Consider the following 25,473-nt stretch of genomic DNA (forward strand, 5'->3'; position numbering starts at 1 on the left):
TTTTCCAAGTGTGAAATTGGCTTGCCCCTTTGACATCCTAACACAGCAACATAGCATTACAGCTGTAAGAAATTCCCAACAGTGTGTGTGCACAATTATTTCTTTGGATTAGGAGGTGGCCTTTTACCTTCAGATACAACACATTGATCTGTCCTACCTGTATCATGGACTGAGCTGGTTTGCTGTTTGCTGAAGTGGTTGATTTGTCTTCTGAAAGTCTTGCTGTCCAATGTTTTTCAGCAGTTGGAATGAAAACATTTCTCCATCTTATGTCAGCCATAGCTCCTCACCTTTCATGTTCCCTGCTTAAAAAGGCCATTGATCGGTGTGGCAGGACATTGTGCTGTGATCAGGGCTAACTAGAGAGCAATCTGTAAAGAAGAGCAAAAGCTTTCAGTGTGAAATAACAGAAACCCCATCCCAAGCCTAATAAATCGTAGTGGAGGGAAAGAAGGTTGTGGAAAAGGACTAAAGCTCAATTTCTCCTTTGTGATTTCCCAAAACTCACTTAAATCGAAAATTTCACATTTTATCCTTGGGAGGAGGGTTGGATGTTTCTGAACCTGCATAAGACTAGTTTAATTTCCAAAAGAACCTGCATCTCCTTTTCACTTGTCATGTCTGGTACACTATGCATAACAATCAGGAGTTCCTCTTAGGATTCAACTTTATCACCACACATCTAAATAAGACAAGGTTTGTTTTTTATTACCGCCTCAGATGTGAAATTTCAATCAACTGAATGTGTTCCTGAAACGTCTCTGTAGGTGCTCATCAAAGACGCAGCAGGAGCATGTGTGCACAGCCTATTGTGATCGAGCTTTCCCCGCACCGCTTCACACATCTAAATGTGCTGTACGTTTTCGCACATCACTGTGCAAGTAATGCTCATAGCTAGCGCACGTCATCTTCAAGGCCCGTATTGATTTCCACTACACTGATTTTACAAGACTATACGGTTCATGTGGCACTCGAGGTGAGAGGCTATTTATGGTGGCTTTGTTGGAGAAGAATATGCAGGGATTGGAGTTTCTTTTTTTTTTTCTCTGTTTGTACCAAATGTGTTGCTGTTGTCAATCCCAAATTAAAAGCTTTGAATGTATGCTTTTTTTTACTTATGCTCATAGGAAACATTGAAAATCCTCTGCAGAGGATTTCCCTCTACAGTCAGTGTTAGTCTCACTGGCCCAGTTCTCACACAATCATGCCCCACAGCTTATTCTATCTGTCCATCGACAAGCTTGATCTTTCCACCAGCGAGCCAATCTAGCCTGCTGTGTGGGTACTGGCTCACAGTGTGTGAATCTGCGATGGGAGAGATAATGCTTGAGTGTTTGTTTGGGTTTTGTGGGCTGATGGCGAGCTTTCTGATTGAAACACAATATGGGGCTCGCTAAAATATACAATCCTTTAGTGATAAAAGGCCCTCTTGCCTTTCTGCCTAATGCAACAGTCTTTGATCTATCTACATGCAGATAATCCATTTTCTTAGGTTAGTTTTTTTTCTAGTAGAGCTACTTTTACATGTTATTAATAGCTCACGCTATTCTGCTGGGATCTGAGACTACATCACTTGTTCCACACCTCCTCTGCTCGCCCGTCATGCTTTACAGTAAGATCCATCTGCACTTGAGCAGGATTATGAAACGATCCCCAAGTGACACCAACTGTGGTGCCCATTGATGCTGCCCCCCCACCGTCACTTTTCAGTTCCATCCACTGTGGCTAATTCTGCCTGCCTGCTCCCTTGGGCGTAATTGATCCTCATATCATTAGCCTTATGTGGATCTATCCTGGAAAACGCCCACTGTTTTACTGCTGGTCCTCACTCAGTGAACCATAGAGCCCAGTGAGCTCTTTGACTGTGCCTCTATCACAGGACCGCATGCAACAGTGGCTGTAATGTAAACTATTTTGTTATCTGCAAAGGCAGGCCTAGCCTACAGATAGAGGCTCACTCACTGTTTTGTCCAAACATGGGGAGGAGGAAAAAGTGGAGCATGGCAGCACAGCTCCACTTCGCCACAATAAGGGGCCGCTTGGGCCCAAAGAGGAAGGGTGTTGAGGGTCTGTGTGTGAGCAGCCTGCTGGGCGTCTTCCAATCCCGCACCTGGCTGATTGGAGAGGAAGAGGTGGCCTTACTGCTGGCTCACACCGCCTCACCTCGCTACAAGCACCACCGAGCTCACTCCCTGTCTCTCTCTTTCTGCTCCTCGTCTGCAGATGGTGGGAGCGAGGACTTGGCAGACCCCCGCTCACCCGGTCTAGACCCTCATCTGACCCACATTGGCCAAGGTAAGTAACTCCAGAATTAAGTTTTGTCATCATTTTTACTTAAACTAGAGACGAGTCTGGAACCTTTCTATCACTAAATACAGTTTTGCATGTTAAAACAATCTGTCCACCTCAGCTGTTGCTTTATTATGGAGTGAGCTGCTCGGGGTATGAGAGCATATTATGTGAGTGAATGAGAAGTTTCTGAAACCTTTACCTTCTCATTTCCTGTTATATCTCTCTCTTGACTACTTCCAGACTCGATTTCTGCTTTCTTATTGTTTTCACTGAGGGGAGCCCATGGAGGCCTTGTGTGGTGGGCTGTATTTTACTCGATTTTGTAGCAGGAGTCTATGACTAGTAGAAATGAAGTAATATTTACAGGAAGAAAACTGTATGAATTTTATGTTGGAATAGGCTGCACACAACAGAGCGGAATGTCAGTGCTTTTCAGGGAATATTTGAGCAATTATAATCTCACGTTACCCTTTTTTATTTTTTTTTCTCGTGCATGTTTTGAACTGAGGACCTCGATGAGTAGGTGTTTGTGCTTATTTCGAGGCATGGAGTGGCACTTGTACGTGTCTCTTATGGCAATCTAAAATAAAACACCATAATTTCTGCGTAAGCGCTTTTGTTCTCTGAATTTTACTGCTGGAGTGCGGCTGGTGTTCCCTCTCCACCCTTGTGATAAATTCAGGCTAAACCCTGAATCAGACCTTTTTACAGCAATATATTTCAACATGTCTTCCTCACTGACTCTATCAAGTAGAAAATAATTTACTATTTGATGAGATTCTGTTTGAAAAGGTTAAAAATGTTGCATTTTATTGCATCTTTTGATTATTTTATGGTGATTATTGTTTAACAGTAGAACAATAGTCTGTTTTCTTCAGTTTTGGAAGGCTTTAAAATTGTGTTGGATCTTTACTACCAATAATTGCAACCAGAATACCAAGTTCCTCTTTGGTATTCGCACCAGAGTCTGCATACATGTGGACAATTTTCATGCTGGGGGAAGTAACCACCACTCTGTTGTTTTTGCTTTTACTGTGACATTCCCCCAGTGAATGGATGGACTGACTCCAGCACTACTGGAGCCACAGAGAAATGTGTGTGTGTGTGTTTGATATCCATTCCAAGTATTTTTATATTCGTGTTTTTGCATTGCAGCAGCCGATTGCTCCTTGCTAACCATCATCCAGGCTTCCTCTGGGACTTGTAACGCACCAGTGTCTGATAATGACTTCTTGTCTCGCTGCGGCGGCGGCGATCTGATGCGAGACTGTAGCTTGACCAGTAGGTTTTACAGAACTGTCTGCAGGGAACCAAAGTGTCTGGGGCAGAACTGATCCACAAAATGGATGTTTCGTTTACAGACAGCAGGCTGTTTTTTGTGTACTGATGGTTGTGTTTGTGAAATAAAAAAATCCCAAGTTGTCATAACTCTGAGAAAAACAGGGTAGATGAAAGATGGTGAGCGGTTCTTTATGCTCCATAATTACTGCTCATTGTGTGTTTTATGAATGCTCTCTGATGGTCATGACTGTGCTCTTTTTTTATGTGTCCAAACATATTTCAGGTGGTTAGAAAATCCTCCTTTATTATATAGAAATTGTGGGGTATTGTTTCACTGTGTGGCTAGAGCTTGCACAGGCTGTAGTTTATTGCACTGAATGTAAAAGGCACATGATGCCTACAGGGCTGTTCTTACTTTTAGGTCATGCTGGTTTTTACACTCAATACTGGTGTTGCACTAATATCAGAATCCAGGGACCAGCCTGTGGTACTGCACCCGATCTGAATGTAATATAGTTTTTACAGCAGGTGAACAAATAAGGAGGAAAAAAATATATACATACATATGTATAGACATATATAAATATATATAATGACATAAGGAATATAGAAACCTTTGTTAAATATTGTGTCTTATATAAAGTATTTCATTTTGTCCATTTGTTAGAATTAAGAATGCAGTGTATAACCATGGACTCGGATATAATTTCTGCTTTTTAAATGCCACCACCAGATATTTATCCATACTCTTTGTTTTCCTATCTGGAGCTGACCCAGCCTCTCCCTTCACAGTTTTAGAGCGTTAATGAAATTTTAATGCTCAATTCAAAGCATAGAAAAACGTCTCACACCACACTGTGTTGCCTCCCGTCCTGCAGGTGGCAGCATAGAGAGCGACTGTGCCTTTGAAGGAGACTACGCCGTGCCCCCGCTGTCCATGACCGAGGGCATGCAGCACATTCGCATAATGGAGGGCGTGTCACGCTCTCTGCCCTCCTCCCCGCTGCTCACCCACCAGAGCATTGGTGTCAGGCTGCAGCCGATGAGGAAGCTCACAGGTAAAGACACTGCAGTCAGTGCAGAGTGTGAAAGATTTGAATAGGCTGGTCCCTGTTGTCACATCTTTGAAAAATAGGGCTGTGGAGGAAAATTACAGCCAACATAGATGTGGGCTGAATCTGGTTCAACTTTGTATTAAATGCCTTTCCTGTGGCTGTCCTCCCCCATTGATTCATTGTACTAATATAGCCTCCTTTAATGCTTCACTGTACCACTTTGGGCACAGTGCCTAATCAAAGAATCCCGCACACTGATTCAAGACAGATTTTGAAAGTTTTTAAGGGACTAAGTGGGAGGTAGTGGCACCCTGATGCTTGCTGATAAGCAGTAATCATTTACCGTATCACTTACCCAGTAAGTCTGAGTAGAAAACATAGAGCAGGGCTGAGCTCTGGCCTGCGGCAAACACAGCAATTTCCAATTCTTGTAATCGCCAAAGTCTTACCTAACTGACACTGTCAAAAACAACTGATTGACTGCTAGATGTGGTTAGCTCTGCCCTTCTTCATTGCTTTTTATCTCTCAGCGTTAATCGTTTCCTTCCACTCTCATCTTTGACATTCAGAGAACGTGGAAAATTGTCTCCCCTCTGCTCCCCATTTACTGGATTATGAGACTGTGTCATGTTCTCTTCGCTTTCATAACAAGGAAGCGTGGACATCTAAACCACCCGCTGTACTGGATTTCAAAATGAAAAATGAGTTATTGACATTACAGCATCTCCCAATATCAGTGCAGCTTCCAAATAGATTTAGAGTGGGTGTGAAGAAGCTTCATCTTGCAGTCACCACTAGGGCGCACCAGCCTCTCAGCTACCTCGGATCATTAACTATTTCAGTAGGCCAGAGGGACTGGGATTTTTACATCATACAGAATGATTTATGGTCTTGCATGGTCATCCAAACGCTGTCTTTTAAAGAGGACACAGCATCATTTTCCCTCATTTAGGGTGGGAGTGCCACCCTGCTGCAGAGGGATCCAGCTCAAGTTGTTTCTGAGGGGGATGAGGCTCAAGAATTGGATCTCAGAACAAGCCAGTTTTATCAGGTCAATTCAACCTTTTCTATTGGCTGTTTTAGGAGCCATCTTTGTGCTATTTTAGGCAGGTTCAGCCTGATTCAGTAGCTCCACTTTTATCTGTGTGAATCAAAGTGAATTCTTAAGAGCCTCGGCATGTACATGAATGTGTAAACACCTGTGTGTGTGTGTATGTGCTTGTGTTGTTGACAGCCAAGAATATCTTGATTAATGATGTGCAGTGCTGTCTCATTTGTTCTATTCTTATTCCATGGCTGACACAGGGAGAGGCCTCTTTGCAGTATTGTTGAACATGTCATTATTTGTCTTGATATATTATACCAGCCAGGTGCTGCGGCTGCTGCCTGCTGTGAGGGCTCCTTTTCATTTTTAGCTTAGAATTTAAGTCTCAAAAACATTGTGTCCTTTTTAAGATTACATAATCTTTCAGGTGTTGAAATGCATCAAAGTTCACTTACATTTTTTTCCTGTTTCACCTTATATTCTAAAATAGGACTCCTGAACTGCCTGAAATGCTTTGTTTATAGTGTAGGCTTTTCTTCCTTTACTTGATGGCATCGCCATGTAAAACATTTGCATAATAGCTGCCTAGAGGCATGTTTGGCATGCTCCAAACAAAAAACGGCCAGTGTTAGGTATAGCTATGTGTTCCAGATATAACTTTTGGCAGGATTAGCTTTATCCTTGCAGATTTATGTCTCTGTCACATCGCACATTGTCTCATTTTGACTCGATTTGTTTAAACAGTTCATTATTAATTGTCATTATTAAATAATTAAAGCTACCATAACATTTTGTAAGAATCCCTCCCATCAATGTTTATTTATCAGCTCAGAAGATGTGACTTTGCAGCAGTTCTAAGTGCTTATCTGCTCTTCACCTCGTCTGACCAAATGACAACATATGCAAATGGCCCGAGGTGCCCACTGTCCTTCAAGTCCTCCTAGGCCCGTGTTTGCTCTCCAGTGGCATCGAGCAGCAGATTTTGCTCAGGCACAACCACCCAGGCTTTCTCACCCTTTAATTAATTCAACTCAGCGCCACATCCGGCACAGCTTGACAGTATCAGCTTGAGTGAGGTGTTGGCGTCACAAGTCAGAACCTCTTCTGTGGCAGAGATGGTGGAGGTGAGGGGAGGAGTAATGGCAGAGGAATGCACCGGAGAGCAGCAGGTCTAAAAGCTGCAGCGCTTTCATCCCTCTTGGTGGCCTCCGTCAACTACGGCCACTCTTCGCCCTCCCGCGTGCTCCCTGATTGGCCTTGGGAAGGGAAAAGGGTGATGTTTGTTAGGATTTTAGTTATTCAACCTCAAGGTTCTGATTGAGAGAAAATGCATTGAAAGCACTGACCTTTTTCAAGAATCATCGAATTTCTGATTTAATCCCCTTCTGCTTGGTTGAAGACTCTCAAGGGGGCTTTTGGATGCTTTCAGAGTCAATTTATGAAACAGATTTTTAAGGAATGAGACATAATATACACTCAGGGTTTACTCATTCCACAGATTTATTTAGCCAGCAGACATTCCTGCTTTTTTGTGGATATTAAAATAATCCACATTTGGCAAAGAAACCCAAAAAACTGAAAGAGACATTTGGAAGAGAACTTCAGATGTTGTCTGGTAATAGCTGTTATGAAATGAAAGTCTGGCATAAATGTATTAGCGTGAATATCATAGAATTGTATTCACATGCAACTAAGTAAGAGCTTAAACAGCATTTTTACATGATGTTTACTTGAATAGCTCTTTACTTCCAATGGTGCAATGAAAAAAACTTTGTATTAATGCATGATAGTATTGTAACAGCACATAGATAGTTTCAAATTGAATATCGACAAACATGAAAATAAATATGACAAGTTGAATTGATTTTCTTCTATTTTGCACAATGATTGTACACATTTAAGATTCTTTGCATCCGTCAGTGAGGCATCATGATGAAAACAGGCATAACAATATGCTGTGTCCAAGACAAACAGGAGATATTGGAAGCTCTTTGCAGTTAGGTGGAAAAACTATTCGTATCGGGATGGGGAATCTGCTCCGATTGGTTGAGGGAATATTGGCTTCCTGAAAAAATCCGGTACAATGTAAGTATAATTTAATTTGAGGGTTCCTGGATAGAACTTGGTTATTTGGTACTATACGTATTAGTAAATTAATTCTAAAGAACTTGTTTATCAGATTTGTGACACTCAATGGTCTGCAGGTTCAATTTATAACAATGCATTATACTTTATTATCATAATATAATATATATAGTAATTGCAGCTGTCAAAAAACAAACAAGATTGCATCATCCTACAATAAGTGTTATGTTTAGGTCTGACATATGCAATGACATACACATAAGGTACAAGTCCCTCATAATTTTTTAATGCAAGTTAATGCAAGTTAATTTTTTAATTAAAGTTATTGCACTTAGTTGCTACCTCTTAGATCGTAACCAGACTTTGTACATTCATTTGTCTTGATACACATTTAACAGACTTCTCAGTGTTTGTTTTTTATTTTAAGTCCACGATTGTCTTAGAATATTATCTCATAATGATACATTGGTGGCTGATTGTTATGAGCTGTAATCACTGATTACTTATTTGTTCTCAGTCAACTGTCGGGCCCACCAAAGATGTCGCCCCAGCAAATCCTCTCCTCTCAGAATCATTTAAACGTAATTATTTCAACATCTATCTGCCGATTACACTGCTTTTCCCTAATTAATGGCTGCAATCAATACAATTGCTGCCTCCCAATGGATTCCCATGTAAATGTAGAAAATTGCATTTGGCGTTAAAACTAGAGAAAAACTTTGATTCAATTATATCACCTAATTTTTATCCCACTCTGGCTGCAGCTGGGACAGTAATATGAATAAACCTAAAATCTGTTGCCTCTCTGGTGCTTACAGTAGTCAGATTTTATGTAAATATATGTAGATATACTAAGCTAGGTTCAATTTTAAATGGTCATTGATGTAGACAAACAGATACACAACAGTAGTGTCAGGACTTTCAGAGCAGAACTGCATAGTCAGGTTTTATAGCTCACTGTGTGGGTGGTCCTGAAGGATCCACATTAAAACAGTTGAGCTCTGTTGAATTAGCTGCGTCCCCCGGGTCTGTTTATTTGTTGGGTGCTATTTTGGACTTTCCAGAAAGAGATGACAGGATCATTTGTAGGGAGATATTGTTTAAAGATGCGACGGCCTTATGTTTTCATGAATGCAGAATCACAACATTTGGTGTGTTTTTGTTAGCTTGTTTACTTGGATGTAGCTCATAGGTTCTCCTCCTTGCTGTCTGCCATGCCTAGGGTGACCTTACATAACTTCATATCAGCACACCAGTGTATATCCGTAGTTTAGATGTAAAATTCACATGAATTACATGAGCAATTTTGAAAGTTTGTCTTCAGAAACTGCTTCTGATCTATCAAGATTTAAGTAAAGCGAGGTGTGCTGCTAGACGGCATTCATGCCTACATACGTAGATAAAAATGACTGAAAATATTAACTATATAACCTACAGGTATGTGTCTGCTCCACCCCTGTGCCACGGTCCACCACTTTGGTGTATTTGCTGGGTGCAGTGCACGTCGATGTTTTTTTCTTTGTGTTTTATCATCGTAAAGCAGAATATGTCACCACCAGAGTTTCTGCAGGTGTCATTGACCTTTAAACTTCTTGTCATGAATTTGTCATGATTTCAACATGAAAGCTGTGGGTTCATAATGCAGCTTTGGTAGAAGTATTGCAGAAGTCATGATAATTAAAAGGGTTTTTTAAAAAAAAAGAAGAAAGTATTGCTGGCAAAATATAATTAAAGTATCAGAGGAAGATTATGGAGAGTCAACCCTTCAAAGAGATTGATTCTGCATGTCTGTGGAATTCTGCTGCAGGAATGCAACACGACACTCCAGGAAGATATTTCCTTCTTCTGTGTTTCGATGGTGGTGGTGGAGAGCGCCATCTAACACCTATAGTTCTCTGACAGGTGTTCGGTTGGGTTGAGACCTTGTAGCTCTGGAGAAGGTGACATTATTTTCATACGCATCAAAGGTTTGGAGTTTTTTAAGTGCTCGTGGGTTCACACTAAGTGACTGATCGGTGGTGTGTGAGGTCACACACTATGTGAATTTCATCAGAATTATTCCTGATGCATAAAAATGATCTTTATCAAGCAGTTACAACCGTTAATGTCACATTATTATGCAAGTAACTGCTAGTGATTCTGTCTGTTTTGGTCACCTGGTTGTTGAAAAGAACTGGCTGCTTCTCTTCACGCCTTCTTTTCTCTTGTGGCTGATATGATGTTGCATGTTGGAAAATATAAAGGAGGCATCAGTGTTCCTGGCACCATGGAACCAAATCCTGCTCAGTTTCCTGAGCCCAAGCAGACTGTACCCTCGTCTGTATCTTCTTTTTCACGCATGTTGTATATTTGTTTGTTGTATTTTTCCTCTGACTTTCTCCCTCTTGTGTCCCCTCACCCTGTCACTTGCACACTCTCCCCATTTCCTCGCTAACACCTCACTCCTCCATAGATTCCTTCAAATACTTTCATGCTAGATATTCAGTCTGCGACGTGTCAAGGAGCCTCACAAATGTTGAAGCATTGACGCAGTTAAATTCTTGTAGTGAGAATCTGGCTTTCAAATAACTGTGCATCAGTCGTTCCTTTTAAGGGATTCTTGGAGCCAAACCAAATGCAAAACACAGCCACTGAATCTTCTCTTAATGAGGCTCAATGATTCAGGTTTTTACTTTAAAATCCATCTTTTGTATGTGCAAAACTCAAGCTGTAAATCTGTGGAATGCATTTAATGCAATCAAAAAGTTAATTTAATCCGTTTCTTTCATGAACTTTTGGAAGATGCAGCTTTCTTAATTACTTCATGTCGGTGGATCCACTGTTTTCTGAACAATATCATGAGAAAGCTTCTCCATTAAGTCATGAGTCAAACCTGCAATGCACCATGCCTCGAGCATTTTGTGATAGTTTATACATTTCAACTTATTTTAGAAACAGAGCCTAACGTCTGGGACATCGCAACCCCTCAGTCTCCAAGTGCATCCTCAGCCAACCTCGTATGAGTTTGGCTAAGGATTTTCATTTTATGATACATTTTCCATCCTCTGTGCATTTTTTTCATGCAAACTGACACTTAGAGCATCACAATCTCCACGCTTCCTGAGCCAACATTGCACCTTGTGTAAATTGTTCTTCAATTATTGTCATTATTTCTTCCCTCAAACCGTCCCTGCCGCTGCAGACCCAGCAAATAATTTGTTCCGCTGAAAGGAAATGTGACATTTTCAGCTCCACTGTCACAGGTGACAAATAAAGAGTGAAGGTTAAGAGTAGAGATAGGTAATTGAAATGTAAGTATGATGCCCTCAGGAGGGGCATTACAGAACCACCCAGGATTAGGAGCTGCGACAGAAATACTTATAATGTCAGACACAAGACAGACAGTCTGACTGTATGAGGGATTTATATAATGTCAGATACAAACATCAGTTCTTTCACACTGTCTTAGAGTAAAAAGAACAGACTGATCACAACTTTCTGCTTGTTTATATGTGGATTCTTTGGCATGCGTGATACAATTTGCAATTCCACCATAAGGCAGCAGATCTTAAGGATTTTTGGGGGTGCTTTGGTAAATTACAGAAAATAAAGGGAAGGTCTTAGTATACAAACTAGAGCTCAGGGAACGTGTTATCCTGCCTCTGGCACGAAAGCTTAGGAGTTGTTGTTTTTACAGTTTGAATGTGTCCCTCACTTCTTCCTCAATATAAACGGGGCCTCCTGAGGATGCATGGATGACTGGCTTGATGGATGGATGGATTGATTCATGGAAAGATTGACTGATGGATGGATCGTGTTAATCTTTGAGCTTTAGAGATGCTGTAAGATAGATTTTGTTGGCAGTGGATGCAACCTGACTTGCTGTTTCACCCTTTAACCAAGACATGTGGCAGCTGGCTGCGGCCTTGTATTTGACAGATACTTTGTAAGATCTTCCCATTGATTTCTTTCTTTTTTCTTTTTCTTTTTTTTTTAAACAAAAAGGCATATAAGCAGTTTTATTTATTATGTTTCCCACTGCAAACTTAAGCTTTAACAATGCAATATTTTGAACCTTTATACAGCGGCTAACAGCAAACAGCTATTAACAATTTAAAGATATGTCATATCATATATCACCTAGCTGTGTTAGTCAGAACACTTACAGTCGGTGTATGTCTCAACCCATTCAGATCAGATTCAAGCCTGATCCGACGTGACAGTGTGACAGAATTTTCCTAGTCACACAAACAATTTTTCTAATATTGAGAAACTATATTACACTGATGACCAGTTACAATAAAGTGGAGTGTTTAACTTCTCAAAAGATTGTTTTACTATTTTTAATGTTTGTAGTTATTTTAGAGACTGGAAATTAGAGACAGTTTTGGACTGCTAAGGTTTTAGAATACATCATTGAACAAAGTCTTCGCTCTTAATGGGTTAATTTAAGCGCTTAAGTGTTTCGTGTTGTGGCAGTCGGTCTGGCTGAACATGCAGGCCAGTGCATGCGAGTGTGTGCAGTGCAGACTAGAGTGGGCGAACTTCCGGATTTTTCTAGAGATCTAGAAGCTGCGTGAAGGGCTCCAAGCTGTGTTTCTCTTTTGGTGTTGGCTCTGTTTCTGTTACTGGTTTCCCAAAGCTGTATATTTGACCTTTAAATGTTGCATTGTAGATGGGAGACAGTCATAGTTGAAGAAATGTGTTTGTTGTTTTTTGCCTTTAAAAAAATGACCATGACTGTGCTGACAGTCTGATTCTAGACTGTAACTTACATCGTTGACTACTGATGTTTGTTCCTCATTAAACATTTTAAAAGGAAACTGGATGGATCTCACTTCTCCCTCACCACTCATCGATATCTTTCATGTGAATACAGAAAAAAGACAAAAATGACAAAAATATTGTTATATGACGTTAACATAGATTCACAAGATTCACATTGTTTTAAAAACAAATGTAATCCATCTCATGGTGACTACAGATCTTAAGAAAAACACTTTTCAATAAAGTCAACACTTTTGGTGTTTGTTGATGTGTCCAGTCCTGCAAACTTCTTTAGCTAATATAGCTGCCTTCTTTTTAATGATACAATTAGAGATTTGTTTTTTTTTCAGATAGCTGATGGATCACAAAGTATGGCATTCTACTAAATTTGACCTGTAACTGTAGCACATCTTTAAGGCTTGTTGGTAACATTTTCACAGGGTTGGAGGTGCCGCTCTGGGGAAATAAGTGTGACTGAAGGAGATTAATAAGAAACAGGAGTGCAGGCTTTCAACCTAACGGATGTCGACCCCGACAAAAGTAAAGGTGGTGCACAATAAAGTGGCACCCCAGTAGGTTTGAACCTCTAAATAGCCATAAAACATGGCTGCAGCTGTAAAAATAGAGTTTCAAGGGTAAAACAAGGACAGACTGGGATGTCTGTACCCAAGAGGTGAATTGAGTCAGATTTCTAGAAACCCTTGTTTCTATTAAATAAAAACTACTGCTCTTGTTTTTTCCTGCTTGTGATCTGATGTGTCCAAAGCTTTGTCCACGAACAGCAAAACTGTATCCCTTTAATAACGCCCTCCCTTTTTTATGCCATTTTCTTTCCTGCCTCAATACCCACCCTTCTCCTCCCCCTCCTTTTGCTCTGCGGTTGCTATGACAACAGCAGCACTGCACCATTCATCTGCTGGAGACCTGAGCTCCTGTTCCTGTAGAGAGAGCGTGCGCCTCTCACATCTATACATAACAGACTAAGCGCTAATGCAGTCACGGAGGGGAATGAGGAGCTCACCTATCTCCACACACACAGGAAAAGCTCCCTGGACTGTTAACTTCTTTTGTTTTGCTGAATTCTTTTTTTTTCCTCAGCGCTGAAGGTTTTGGTCACCTGTCAGCTCTTGGTACGTGCTGCCATCACAGAGTTGTTACCTCTGTGTCTCCCTCTTTCCCCAGTGACACAGTGACTACTGCGTTCTTTCTTTCTCCTTATCCCTCTCTTTCCGCCCCCTCCTCCTCCTCTCGCTCTTCCCGTCACTGCCATATCTGCCTGGCTCTGTATCATTTGCTGCGCCTTAACCGAGCGAGCCGCATCGTCACTGAAACCTGTGGAGATTTCTTCAGAGAGGAAAGGAGTGAAGAGAGACTGAGAGCTTCTGTTCCTTTGCACTTTTCCTCCCCTGCCTCGCTGCAGGTCTTTTTCTTTTCCCGTTTTCTTTCCTCATTTGTCCCTCCTTATTTTTGATGAACTGGTCATCGTTCAGGGAGGAAGGACTGCTTGTGTCGCTGGAAGGGGAAGGAAGGGAGCTGGTTCCGTACTCCAGCCTTCAGGAATGCGAGATCTGGTTTGAGAATGGTGAGCTCAGCCACACCCTCCTTTGCTTGTTCCATTCCTCCATCTGTGCCTGCAAACTGCCCCCCACCACCACCTTCTCTCACCTGCTGCTCCACCTTTGCTCTGCCAGAGTCTGTCTGCTTTCTTATCTCACAGCTGGAGCACCTGACCACTGGCTTGACTGATGTTTGTAAAGGCATTAAGCTAAGGGGAGGAGAGCAAGAAAAAGTAGTTTCTTTCCATGAAGTGCCGCATTTGTCAGAAGGCTGAACTCTAATCACAGTGTGGGCTTGAGGGCCTGTGAATCAACCAGAGTGTGATCATGTAAGTGTTTTTTCGTGGCGAGCTGGTCTGTTTCATGCGCCAGCGTGGGTGAGCATTCAATTGTCTTTGAGTGTGTATGTATATGTCTTTTGGAGTGTGTGTGTGTGTGTCTAAGCACAAGCTGTGGGCGGTTAATGGTGCTTGCTCTTGCTGATGTGTGTCTCACTGTTCCTTCCAGAGCACAGCATCGTATGTAGCATATGATTGCATAAATATCTTGAAGTTGGTGGGGAATAGTTTTTTCCTCTCACCATGCAGTCAGCGGCAGCTTGTTGTCATGTACCAGAATCACCCTGTCACATGCTGGGACATGGTTCCTCCTTTTAGTTCCAGTGCTGCAGGCTTCCTGCCTCTCTGGCTTATCCCAGGGGACTGTTAGCTGGTGTGTGAACAAAACAAAATGTCTCAATAACACTGTCTGCCAGTGAAACACAAGCACCCTATCAGCAGCTGCTATCACTGGTCTCAGGTGAGTGCTTTTTGATGAGGCACCTACAGCCGGTTTTCACACCAATTAGTATCACCACCTGGAGAGTACTTTGATAAGCATACTTTGTCAGCTGTCATTCAAATGTCATGAGGCTAGTAATCTCAATTTCAGGGATTCTGAATACCCTTGTTTCTCTCTTGTGTGGAAAAATGTTCCTTGGCCTTAGGACTCCTCTTTATGCTATTTGGACAGAGCACGTCTCTCCACTGGACATGACACAGTGACTTAGTGATGATTGTCTGACAAGAAGTTTAATTCGCTTAGAAAATCTGAAGACAGACACAGATGCTACTTCGAGGCTTGTCATTGAAGTTGTGGCCCACACTAATCGAAAGTACCCAGAGTGTATTACGTTATAGCTTGTGATGTGATACAGTTTGTTTTCCAAGGCTTTTGCCATCATCCTTTCCTTTGTGTTTTGTAATCTATGTCAGTGGCAATATTTATTCACAAGACTATTCAGTCAATTCTGACTTTGAATTGTGGCTCTCTCAATTTGTTTGGCCCTTTTATTTTGGTTAAAAGCCATGCATCCTCTCCAGTGCGTCAGAGTGGTATTGATTAATATAATTGCTCAATTTCCCTCCTGTGCCATCCTTTGAAGTTATGTCAAGCAAATGCCTTGTAATCCTAAAATGATTTATGAAAGAACATTGACAGACTGTCTAGAAGTCAGCCTCCTTAACCTTAACCTTACACGATGCACAGTAAATTTACCCTGGCTGGAATGCTATTCAGTTCCTCTGAGGGTAATTGTGATGTTCGATTTGTAGTTCTCTTCTGTTTTTAGATTTTAGATTCTGTTTGGATTTTCCCAATGCAGCAATAGGCCTATTTCAACAGATTACAAAAGCAGGCTGCTGAGTGACTCTATTGGCAGGTGGGCACACCAAGTGTTTCGCATGACACTCCGGTCATAAATCAAGCACTGACGACAACACTGGCCTTCAAGTCCCTCACTTTGTTTCTCATTCTGAAAGTTTAGAAGAGGAATTTAATTAGGTTGGCTTATGTGTTGTTCTGGTCCTCTACTGTCTTCCCCCTCAGAATATTAATGCAAATCACAGCCCTTTGAGTCCTTTTGCACACAAGCTGCACATCTCAAATGTTTAGAATCTGAAGTGGTCATCAAGAAATGAATTGTTGCTTCTAACCGCATGCTAACTTGAATCAGATTTAGAAATGTTGTTAGTGTCAAAAATAGCAGTGAAGTCTGAGGCACAATTAAAAGGACAGAACTCCGACTACTGAGAAGCCAGCCTCTGATCTTGCTGACGAAATGCCAGTTTTAGTAAATGATGAAAGCAACCGTAAATTTGACTTGAGTTGCAACACATGTGTAACCCTGAAACTTTCTGCGTCAGCCAGTCTTGGTTGGTCATTATCACAGGAAGCTTGGTAACACACTGGATGGGGCTGAAAAGACAGCCACCATTCAAATTTCTGTGGTCAAACCAGCTGTCCCTAAATTTAGTTTGTGAACGTATTCCTACGTTTATACTAAATGCACTGAAACCACTTAGAACAATCTGACGGGACGGCATTTAGTCATTTCTCCAACTTCCCACGGACAGTTGTTGCAGCATGAATACAGAAAAACTGGTCTCACCTGAAAGTAGGCCATGATTAAACCGTGTCTAGTTGTCTTTATTGTGTGTGTGCGTGCACACAAAAAGAACAGTGACAAATACATTAGATAAAAAAGATTAATTGAATAATATACAGAGAAGTACAGAGGCGGAACGGGGGTTGAAGTTGATCCACCGCTGATAACCCTCTGATACACACATTAGGCCAGCATTGCGGAATTTGCCTCTCTAACCAACGGTGCTGTCGTCACTCGGCTTATTCCGTGACACTGGCTTGATGCATGTTAGGACACAGCGATGCAGGGCTGCGCCGCCCTCCGTTTGGCTTGTGTGAATTATGAGGAAAAACAGCGAAGGGTTAATTTGGACATCTTTTTTCGCCTATAAGGCACAATTGATGTTTTTCATAGACCCATATACACAGTATAAAAGATGGATGTAGTCATCCAGTGTTGGAAGTGGAGTCATTGCAGAAGAGCCCTAAAGCGCAAATACCCATGATGCACTGGTTTCAAAACATCTCAGACTGCAACAAAAGCAATGACTGTGTCATAAGCTAAATTATTTTCTTCTCTGTGGACGAATAATTTCAGAATTGAATAAGTATCAGGTCCAATCTGGTTTTAAGAATCACTCTTAAAAACACTCACTTGTCCAAAAAAAAAAAAAAAAAAAAAATCACCTCTGCTTAAGAAACCAAACCCGAGTCTTCAAAATGGCTGTTCACAAACCAGTGGGTCATGTTCTTATACAGTCTGTAGGTTGGATAGATCGTAAAAGTATCACTATAAAGAAAATGATCACTCAATATTTTTCACTCAATACTACAGCTGCTTGATCCAAGAGTAGCAAACTCTTTCTTTTAACAAATACTTAGACCTTGGGGTTCCAGTGAGTTTTACCATTTAATCCCCTAATTAATTTCATTAATGTCTATAAACATATTTGACTGTTATAGTGTCACAACCGACGGTATGTTGTGCGTGGCATGGTGGAGGTAGGACCCGGATGCAGATATTTCAAAAGTAAAAGCTTGATTTATTTAGACAAAAACAAAAAGCACAGCTGAGCCGGAATACAAAAACAACTAAGACTATGAGAAAATACTTGACTATGACAATACATTGACCAAACCTGACATGCCATGACTAGCTGACTTCAGTGACAGTGAGGATCTGGCAGAGTGCAAGGGGAAACCTGGAAACTAAATAGTGAAGGGAGGTGATTAGTGATGGAGTGCAGCTGAGGGGGAAAGCACAGGTGAAGTGAGTGAAGCTGATGACCAAGAGTGAGGGAGGGGAAAACATGGCAAAACTTCCTGACTAAACCAAGAACCTGAACACAAAAAAAAAAACATAGTCATGACATATTGGCCCCAAATATTAAACTTTCACTTGAATCATCACTTGGGAAGCACAGCAAGCAGCTGAATCTGCTAAACATACTGCTACTAATTTAGGAGCCATTTGTATTGTTGCCTACACTTAGTTTCATCTGGATATTTAGCTTGTACCTTCTGGGGGAAAAAAAGCTGTAAAGTAGAAAAGAGAAACCCGCAGTGTGCTATTAATAGCAATGATAATGATTTGCTTACAAAACAGAGCAGTGGGTTACATATACCACCTCACTGCTTTCTGCAAATGCTGCTGGAGGAGAGCTGAGCAAACAGTTCCTTGTGAGATACTCACACGAGTCTAAAGACGTGTTATTTCGTATGTATGCGTGTTCATGCGTATCCAGACCATCACGGACTATTACACAGGACTGTGCAATGACAACAGCCTCACCATCTACATTCACCACTTGTCTGTCTGTTGTTAGCTCATTTTCCAAGTCATTTCAGGATGCTGATCGGCTGTGAGGCGTTTGTTGGGATACCGGCTCTGCCACAGTGAGTGTGCTCGCTATGTCTATGAGATTACATAAGAGCAACAATTGATAGCTTTTATCAGAAATGGAGATTTTTAGGGGCTTTGATGTTTATTATATGCTGCGCTAAAATTGGTGGCAGATTATCAGAAACATCTCAATCAGAACAGCTGAAAATTGGAAGCCAGATCTTGTATTGTAATACCTTTCTTTATTCTTTGTCCCGTTTTCAGTGTGTCTTGATAAATAAAAGCAGAAATAACTTCAGATTCCCTTCAGGGGCTGAACTCCAGTTGGTACAAAGGTCAAGACAGTGAGGCTATTATTAGACCACCATATCAAGTGGTGTCCTTGACAATTAAAATACTCTCACTTTCCCAAAGCGGCTTCGTATTTAACTTTACAGCCTGCTGTTATCCTCAGAAGTGCTGGCCCTCCTTGTGCCCTGCTGAGGAAGGGCATGTTAAAAGTTTATGGTTGCCCCTGTGTGTTACCCCAGCACTGAAGTAGAGAAACCATAAGAAAAGAAGGTTATGGATGTCAGAGCTGCTCAGTTTTAATATTAGTTGCTGTGCTTTTCCAGCTGAGTCAGAAGGCCAGTCTGCATCAGGAATGAAGGGTTTGTGTACAGGAGAAGACAGCTGCCTCGAAAGCCCACAGTGTGGACATTAGCAGGATGCACACAACTTGAATTTAGTACAGAAATGGAGTAGAACAATGGTGAAAATCACGAAAACAAAACATTACTGATATACTTCATTAATAACCTCAATCTGAAGGATACTAATCAGTCCTCAGTATAGTGGACTAAATAGATTGTAGTGTTATGTGAATGTATCTTGGGATTTTATAAACCCTATATAGTGTATTCAAAATATTCCTAAATGCACTGTGAAAGTAGCATCACATCTATGGTCACTAGCACTCATTACATCACAAAAAGATGTGAAATGTTTCCATGTGGCGTTAGTTCATGCAGGCAAATATGGATTCTATTTACGGTACATTCAGAGACTATGTATGTAGCAGTCAGAGGTCGTTGCAGCATGTCATATTACAGAAGCCCTAACCATAATTGTATTCTAACTCTATCCTAATAGTTTGGATTTCTAACCCTAACCAAGTATCATAACGACCTAAAGCCAAGCTAAAAGTGACAACTGTTCATTGTAATTTGTTGCATTTACCATGGTAACCAGCAAAATAGCATCCGTTAAGATGACTGTTGCATCATTGAAATAATACATTTTAGTCCTAACCATGATCATTTCCTAACCCTAACAAAGTAATTGCCTAAACCCAACCAGGAAGTGACAAAAGAGTTTTTGTAAAGATGTTTAACTGCCCCATCCACCCCCAATCCTCCTTTCATATAAGAACTTTTTAGGCTTCTTAAAGGACAGTCTTGATTTCCCCTCTGCTGCCTGCAGGGTCGAACTTTAATGGGTACCATTGTGAGCCATATTGAAGCATATAAACAAATGATTTTTTCGTCAGTTTCAGTTTGAGAACTTGTTGCATACAACTGCCTAAGTTGTCCGTAGGAATTAGTGAGCTTGTGGTTCTAGAGACAGCCCTTATTATAAAGAGAAAACCTCATGAGCAGTTTCATAAATACAGCAATTAAAGTGACTTCTGAACAATTAAATGCTTCGACTACTGCAATTGGGTTACAATGTTTTTTCAGATTGGCAGTCTTTGAAAAAGAAAGAAAGAAAGAAAGTAAAAAAAGTGTTTCACAGCACCGTTGACAAGAAAAAGACTGTTTGGCTATTCAAGCTCGGCCTTGAGAATATCATTCGTTCAGCAATGACCACTTATGTCCTCTGACATAAATACCAGTGAGATATCTGACCTGTATTTTTATTCCAAAGGTGGATTGCTGCAAAAACAATTATTCCTCATAAAAAAGTCATGATGATTTTAAACAGTTCAATGCATAAAAAGTTCAAAATACCCTTCAAATCGCTTGCTTTTGCGCTGTTGGTCTAATCCAAGCCCAATAAGTCTATGTAGAATTAACAGGTTTTTAGGTTAGGAGGAGTTTGGTTAATGAGTGTTTTTAGCTCATCTGCCCCTCCCTTAGCCCTCTTAAAATTCTGCTTGTGCCTCACCTTGCACTGCTAATCCTCCCAAGGCTGTAATGATAGATACACATGTGTGTGTGTGCAGACACATAAATAAAAGCAGGAGAGGCAGGCTATCAAATGGATTTGTGCTTGCTGCTGACTGTCTGCTGCCTCTGCATTGTTTTGTTTGACAAGTCAACAAGAGGAGCACGCAAAATCATATGTGGCCTCTGAGCCAGATTATTATGTGCACCCTGGGATCCAGCCTCAGGGTTTGATATAAAGGCTGGATAAATAAATAATAGGTCTGAAAAACTGATGGTTCATGTTCATTATGAGCTATTACGTTTGTATTTCACAGTAGGAAATACCTAAAGACTATCTGTGCTGTTTTTTTGCACTTAACTCTAACAGTATATCTGTTAATGAGCTCCTTTGCTGTCTGTAAAATTGATGTAAAAAACACAAAAAAGTAGGGCTGGGTACCACTCCTCATTTCCTGAATTGATTCAATTCCAATCCAGAAGGAATACCGATTCCAGTAGCACAAATTTGGCTTAACTATCAGAGTTTTTTCACAAAAAATAGTTGTGAAAACCCACTCAGTCAGCATATTTTTTATGTCCAAGCTGCTGTCACACATCTGCCTTCAGGCATGACTGTGACGCTGTCAGCGTTGCTGCTTCCATCATGTTTTCCCTATTAACAGACACTACAGGTTCTTCCCATTATGTTTGTTGGGAATTTCGTTAGTCAATATCTCAAGACTAGTTTTACATGACTAGTCTCACGAAATTTAGCAACAAATTTCTAATGCAGAAGATACCAAAAATTAAAAATTTTGAATATTTGTTTTTTTGACAACCCAGCCCTACATAGAAGTCAATAATATATGAAAAGGGAGCACATACACTTAGAGTAATATGGGAAATGTAATAGGATTTGACTTCAAAGTAGAAAATATGGCTGGGCAATTTTATAAATGTAATTTATCACTTTGACTTTCTCAGCATACATTTCTCATATTGTCTCATTCTCCTTGACAATAAGCTGTTTCGAAGAGCTCAACTAAATGTAAAAGCTTCTTTAATGGCCTCAAATTAGTAAAGAAACTCCCCCTAATGTATTTGTCATGGGTCAGAGCTGCTTGCGTCTTTTGACGCTGAATTCCTTAGATTGGGATGAAAACAGGAAGAGTTGCTCCTGTAAAGCGGCTGAGATTTGTCAGTACAAAGAAGCTCTTTGATTACATTAGAGCAAAAGCATTGCAGGCTTTTAGTGTTGGTGAAGTCAGCCTCACCCCACGTTACCACCACCTTAGAGAGGTGGACAACTCTTCCCCTGTTTTCTTGCGCTCTGCTGTTGCCATAGTGACTAGAACCGCGTGTTGAGTTTTCTGCAAAGCTCTGCTTAGGTTGCAGACAGCTAGGCAATGTATGTCCTCACCCACATTACTGCTGTGAATGTGTATAATAATGCATGCGTGTGTGGGCGGCGATGCCTTTGTCTGAGTGGGTGCCCGAGGTCGTATGTAATCGAGACAGAGCAGAAACAATGCTTCATTGCTGTAAAAATGTCTCCTTTCACTTGCTTATCAGTCACTTATCTGCAGAAATGAGAAAATGTGTATTGCATATTGAAGCTTCCAATTCATATTCAGATATTGTCATTTATTTGCTGAAAGCCCAGGTTGTGTCTGAGGGGACTGTCATGTTTGAAAGAAGCTTTCCTCTTTCATATGCACAACACAGAGCAAATTTGAATCACAATATTGACGCGCTTTCATTTCTGTTGATGACTTCACCAAAGGCTGTGTCTCCTGACAAACTCAGGAATAGATATCAGCTTTTTATTTTTCCGCTGTTACCATTTTTTACTGCATCCCCTCTCTTTTCCTCCCCTAATCTCGTATGTACACTTGCATACATGTCACATGCATATTCATATATTCATATCCACACCCTCGCATGCAGTGCTTGTAGCAAATATCTATTTCACGGCCACGTGCATCTGCACATGCAGACAAGATACATTTATTTATAAGCTCATTAGAGGAGTGGATTTGCCTGCTGCCATCCATCACACGCTGTCACCCATCCTCAGCCTGGCACACGCTGACAACAGAACTGCAGGAGAAGAGTCCATGGGATTTAGCCTCCTGGAACCAGTGATACAGAGGGGATTTACTCCAATAGACAGAGTTTCCCTTCGCCATTTTGTAGAGGTGAGATCAGAGAGACCGCGAACAAAAGACATGGTAATCTCCTACTCACCATTTTCAGAGGGGATGCCTTTGGTGTTTCAAGACATTCTTTGCCACAGCTTAGTAGGGCACCTTTGCAACCGCATGGGTGTGGTTTGAAAATGTTAAAATTGCTTAATAAATCTCAAAAACTACTTGAGCTTTCATGTGTCACTGTTTCCGCAAAAGTACAAGTCTCACTCTACTTTTAACTTCTTAGAAGTTGCCACAAGTCGTTGCAAGCTTGTGAGTGCAGGTGCAAGAGCAGCTTCTCAAAAGAAAGTCGGAGCTGTGAGCTGGAAGTTAAATTGAAAAATCTAACTTGAAAGACCGTCCTGCCATTTCAAATTAGATTATGAATTGTAAGGCAAAACTTCAAAACTTCCCCGATGCTTGTTGTTAGGTAATTACGATTTCCATCCACTAACTGTGGCACACGGTTTCTCTTGCTTGTTTAATCTTATGTAATCCAAACGTGAGAGCAAAGCATTGACTTGATTATGAGCTCATATAAATGTTAAAACATTTACACATAAGCTTAACTCTGTTTTAAATCGTAAAAAACATTGGACAAATACTTATAAGTGATCAGCCTGTGAAGCTGGTCAGACAGAATAAATCAAGTATTTCTCAGTGAGAGTCGCTGTCATGGCAGTCGATCCAGCCGTGGATAACTTGAGTCCCTTCTTATTCTGGCTGACGGCTGAAGTTTCTCTCTGAAGCATCTGTGCTGGCTCCCTTCCTAGATGTAGTCAATTAGCAGAGTCCTCTCCAGTCCATACCAGCTCAGTAAACAGATGCACATAGATCTGAAGAAGTACTGATTTAACTTTACAAGGAAGAACTTGCTTTGTTTGTAGGACTTTGTATTTATTGGTCATTTATTGATGGAAGTTTGCAGCCGTGAGACGAGGAATGAGCAATCAGCTTTGGCATGTTTGCAATTTATGACATTTCTCATACTTGTGACATAGGATATTTTTTCTTTCTTTTTCATAAAAAAACTTTGCAATATTTTGTCTTGTTTGATTAGTGCAATGTTGTCATGGCAGCGTGGCTTTACGAATGGAAATGTGATTTGATTGCTCCATCACTTTGTTCCTGACACACATCAAATGATTAATATGTTGACACATTGGTTTCCAACTTGGCAATTTTGTCACACGATTTTAACTACTTTAGATCTTAGTAGCAACAAATCAGGCAACTTTTAGGACACCTATCACCAACATCCCTGCAGATGGAGGTTTTTCTCGCACTACAGGAAAACTCCTCTGTTTTAACTCAGTAGTTAAAGAAGCAGCAGCACTGTTCACTGCCAGCAGTCTGTGGACTGTGTGAGAAAATGTTTGAAACCATCTGTTGCTTCTAAGTGTTCGTTGAACAAGTAGATGCAGCTGCAATTGCAGCACAGACTTTGCGTTTAACTTTTGTGGACAGAAGTTTTGAAAGATGTGCAGATGTGAAATCTGGATTTGTATTTGAGCAGAGCGGCGGCGGCGATTGCTCTCACCTTGGCCACGGCTTAACACGTCTTAATCGGATCCTTTTCAGATTCTGCCACCTAACAACAGAAACGGAAACGTATGTATCTTTATTGGGCTTTTGGGTGTATTAATATACAGCTTAAGTGTTGACACAGGACAGAGGCAAACAGAGGGCACAAAACATGATGCAAGTGCAATATTTAGCAGCTTTATTTCATAGTCTTTAGCTATATTCCATTTGAACTAGTCAGTAACATTGTATGATGGAAATATTTCTTTTTGGGTTCCGTTTATTAGGGTTAAAACCAACAGTAGGCTGAACTAATAGCATTCCTTTCAATTTGCTTAATATTAGTAATAATTTCTGTTCTAAGTAGGCATGGTGCAGTTATGGCATAATCGCGTGAATGCAATTCTTTGAAATAACGATTATTATGTGTCACCCTTTTCCAGTCACCTCTGACTAAAGTGTTATATTTCAATATCAGTATTTCTATAATATTCAATAACTATTTTATTTCCACTCGGTTTTCCACCATTTGAGCTTGACTGGCGTCATTTTCATTTCATCCTCTTCCTTCTGGTGGTGTTATAATAATTATTAGGCTTATGTAGTAACAGTTGCATAAATCAAACACGAAAGGAAATCTGAATGAAAGTGTTGATCACGGTTATTTGTATGACAGTTAAGATGACAGCCCAACAGCTAAATTTGCATTACTGGTAAACATAGCCATGTTAGCATTGTGATTGTGAGCTTTTCACCATTGTGAAGTTGCCAGTTCGCTCAAAGTAAGGCTGTGCTTGAATATGCTTCTGCAGAGTTGCTAAGCGCCCTAAGTGCTATTAACACGGTCTTGTTCAGGTGTAATGAAGTGTTGAATAATATCTTATCTGTTTAATATTGTTGCAAAGTCTAAATTTGACCAGTCATAGTTACTGGAAAGACTCTGTGAAGACTGTGCTTTTATACGGACTTTAAAGAATAAAGAATATTTGAAAGGCTAGATTTTGCAGCCGGTCATAAAAAAGGCAAGTTTGAAAAACTACGCGGCTAAGATGGAGGCTAGATTAGATTTTTTTTTTATGACAATGGAGTGCATATAATATTTGTTTTGTATTGACCGAAAGCCTGTGGTGCATGCGGTACACATTGTATGGACTGAGAAAACTCTGCTATCTGCACCTGTTACAATCCCACATTATACTGACAGTAGATGTAACAGGAACCTCAAACAGGAGTTGTAAGAAGTCTGTTGTCGTGCAGCCGTTGTGAGAACATATGTTTCAGCTGCTGATCATGACTTCCTGCTCACTGGACTCTGGTTCAGCAAAGTG

General features: G+C 40.7%; 1 protein-coding gene across 8 annotated transcripts in view; it reads left to right on the plus strand.

Annotated features, from left to right (window-relative positions):
- Positions 1-25,473, plus strand: part of tanc2b (tetratricopeptide repeat, ankyrin repeat and coiled-coil containing 2b) — a 143,135-nt gene that overhangs the window by 69,432 nt on the left and 48,230 nt on the right. For 6 of the 8 annotated variants that reach the window (XM_072373225.1, XM_072373218.1, XM_072373220.1 and 3 more), the window contains 2 exons: positions 2,224-2,295; positions 4,452-4,631. In XM_072373225.1, coding sequence (XP_072229326.1) covers positions 2,224-2,295; positions 4,452-4,631 — 252 coding nt within the window. Of the gene's footprint in view, positions 1-2,223; positions 2,296-4,451; positions 4,632-13,451; positions 14,087-25,473 lie in introns of those variants that run through there. The other 2 variants (XM_072373223.1, XM_072373224.1) reach the window with 2 other exon arrangements.

Source organism: Leuresthes tenuis, unplaced genomic scaffold (assembly GCF_036924035.1).
Source record: "Leuresthes tenuis unplaced genomic scaffold, fLeuTen1.0.hap1 SCAF_20, whole genome shotgun sequence".
NCBI classification, from domain to species: Eukaryota; Metazoa; Chordata; class Actinopteri; order Atheriniformes; family Atherinopsidae; genus Leuresthes; species Leuresthes tenuis.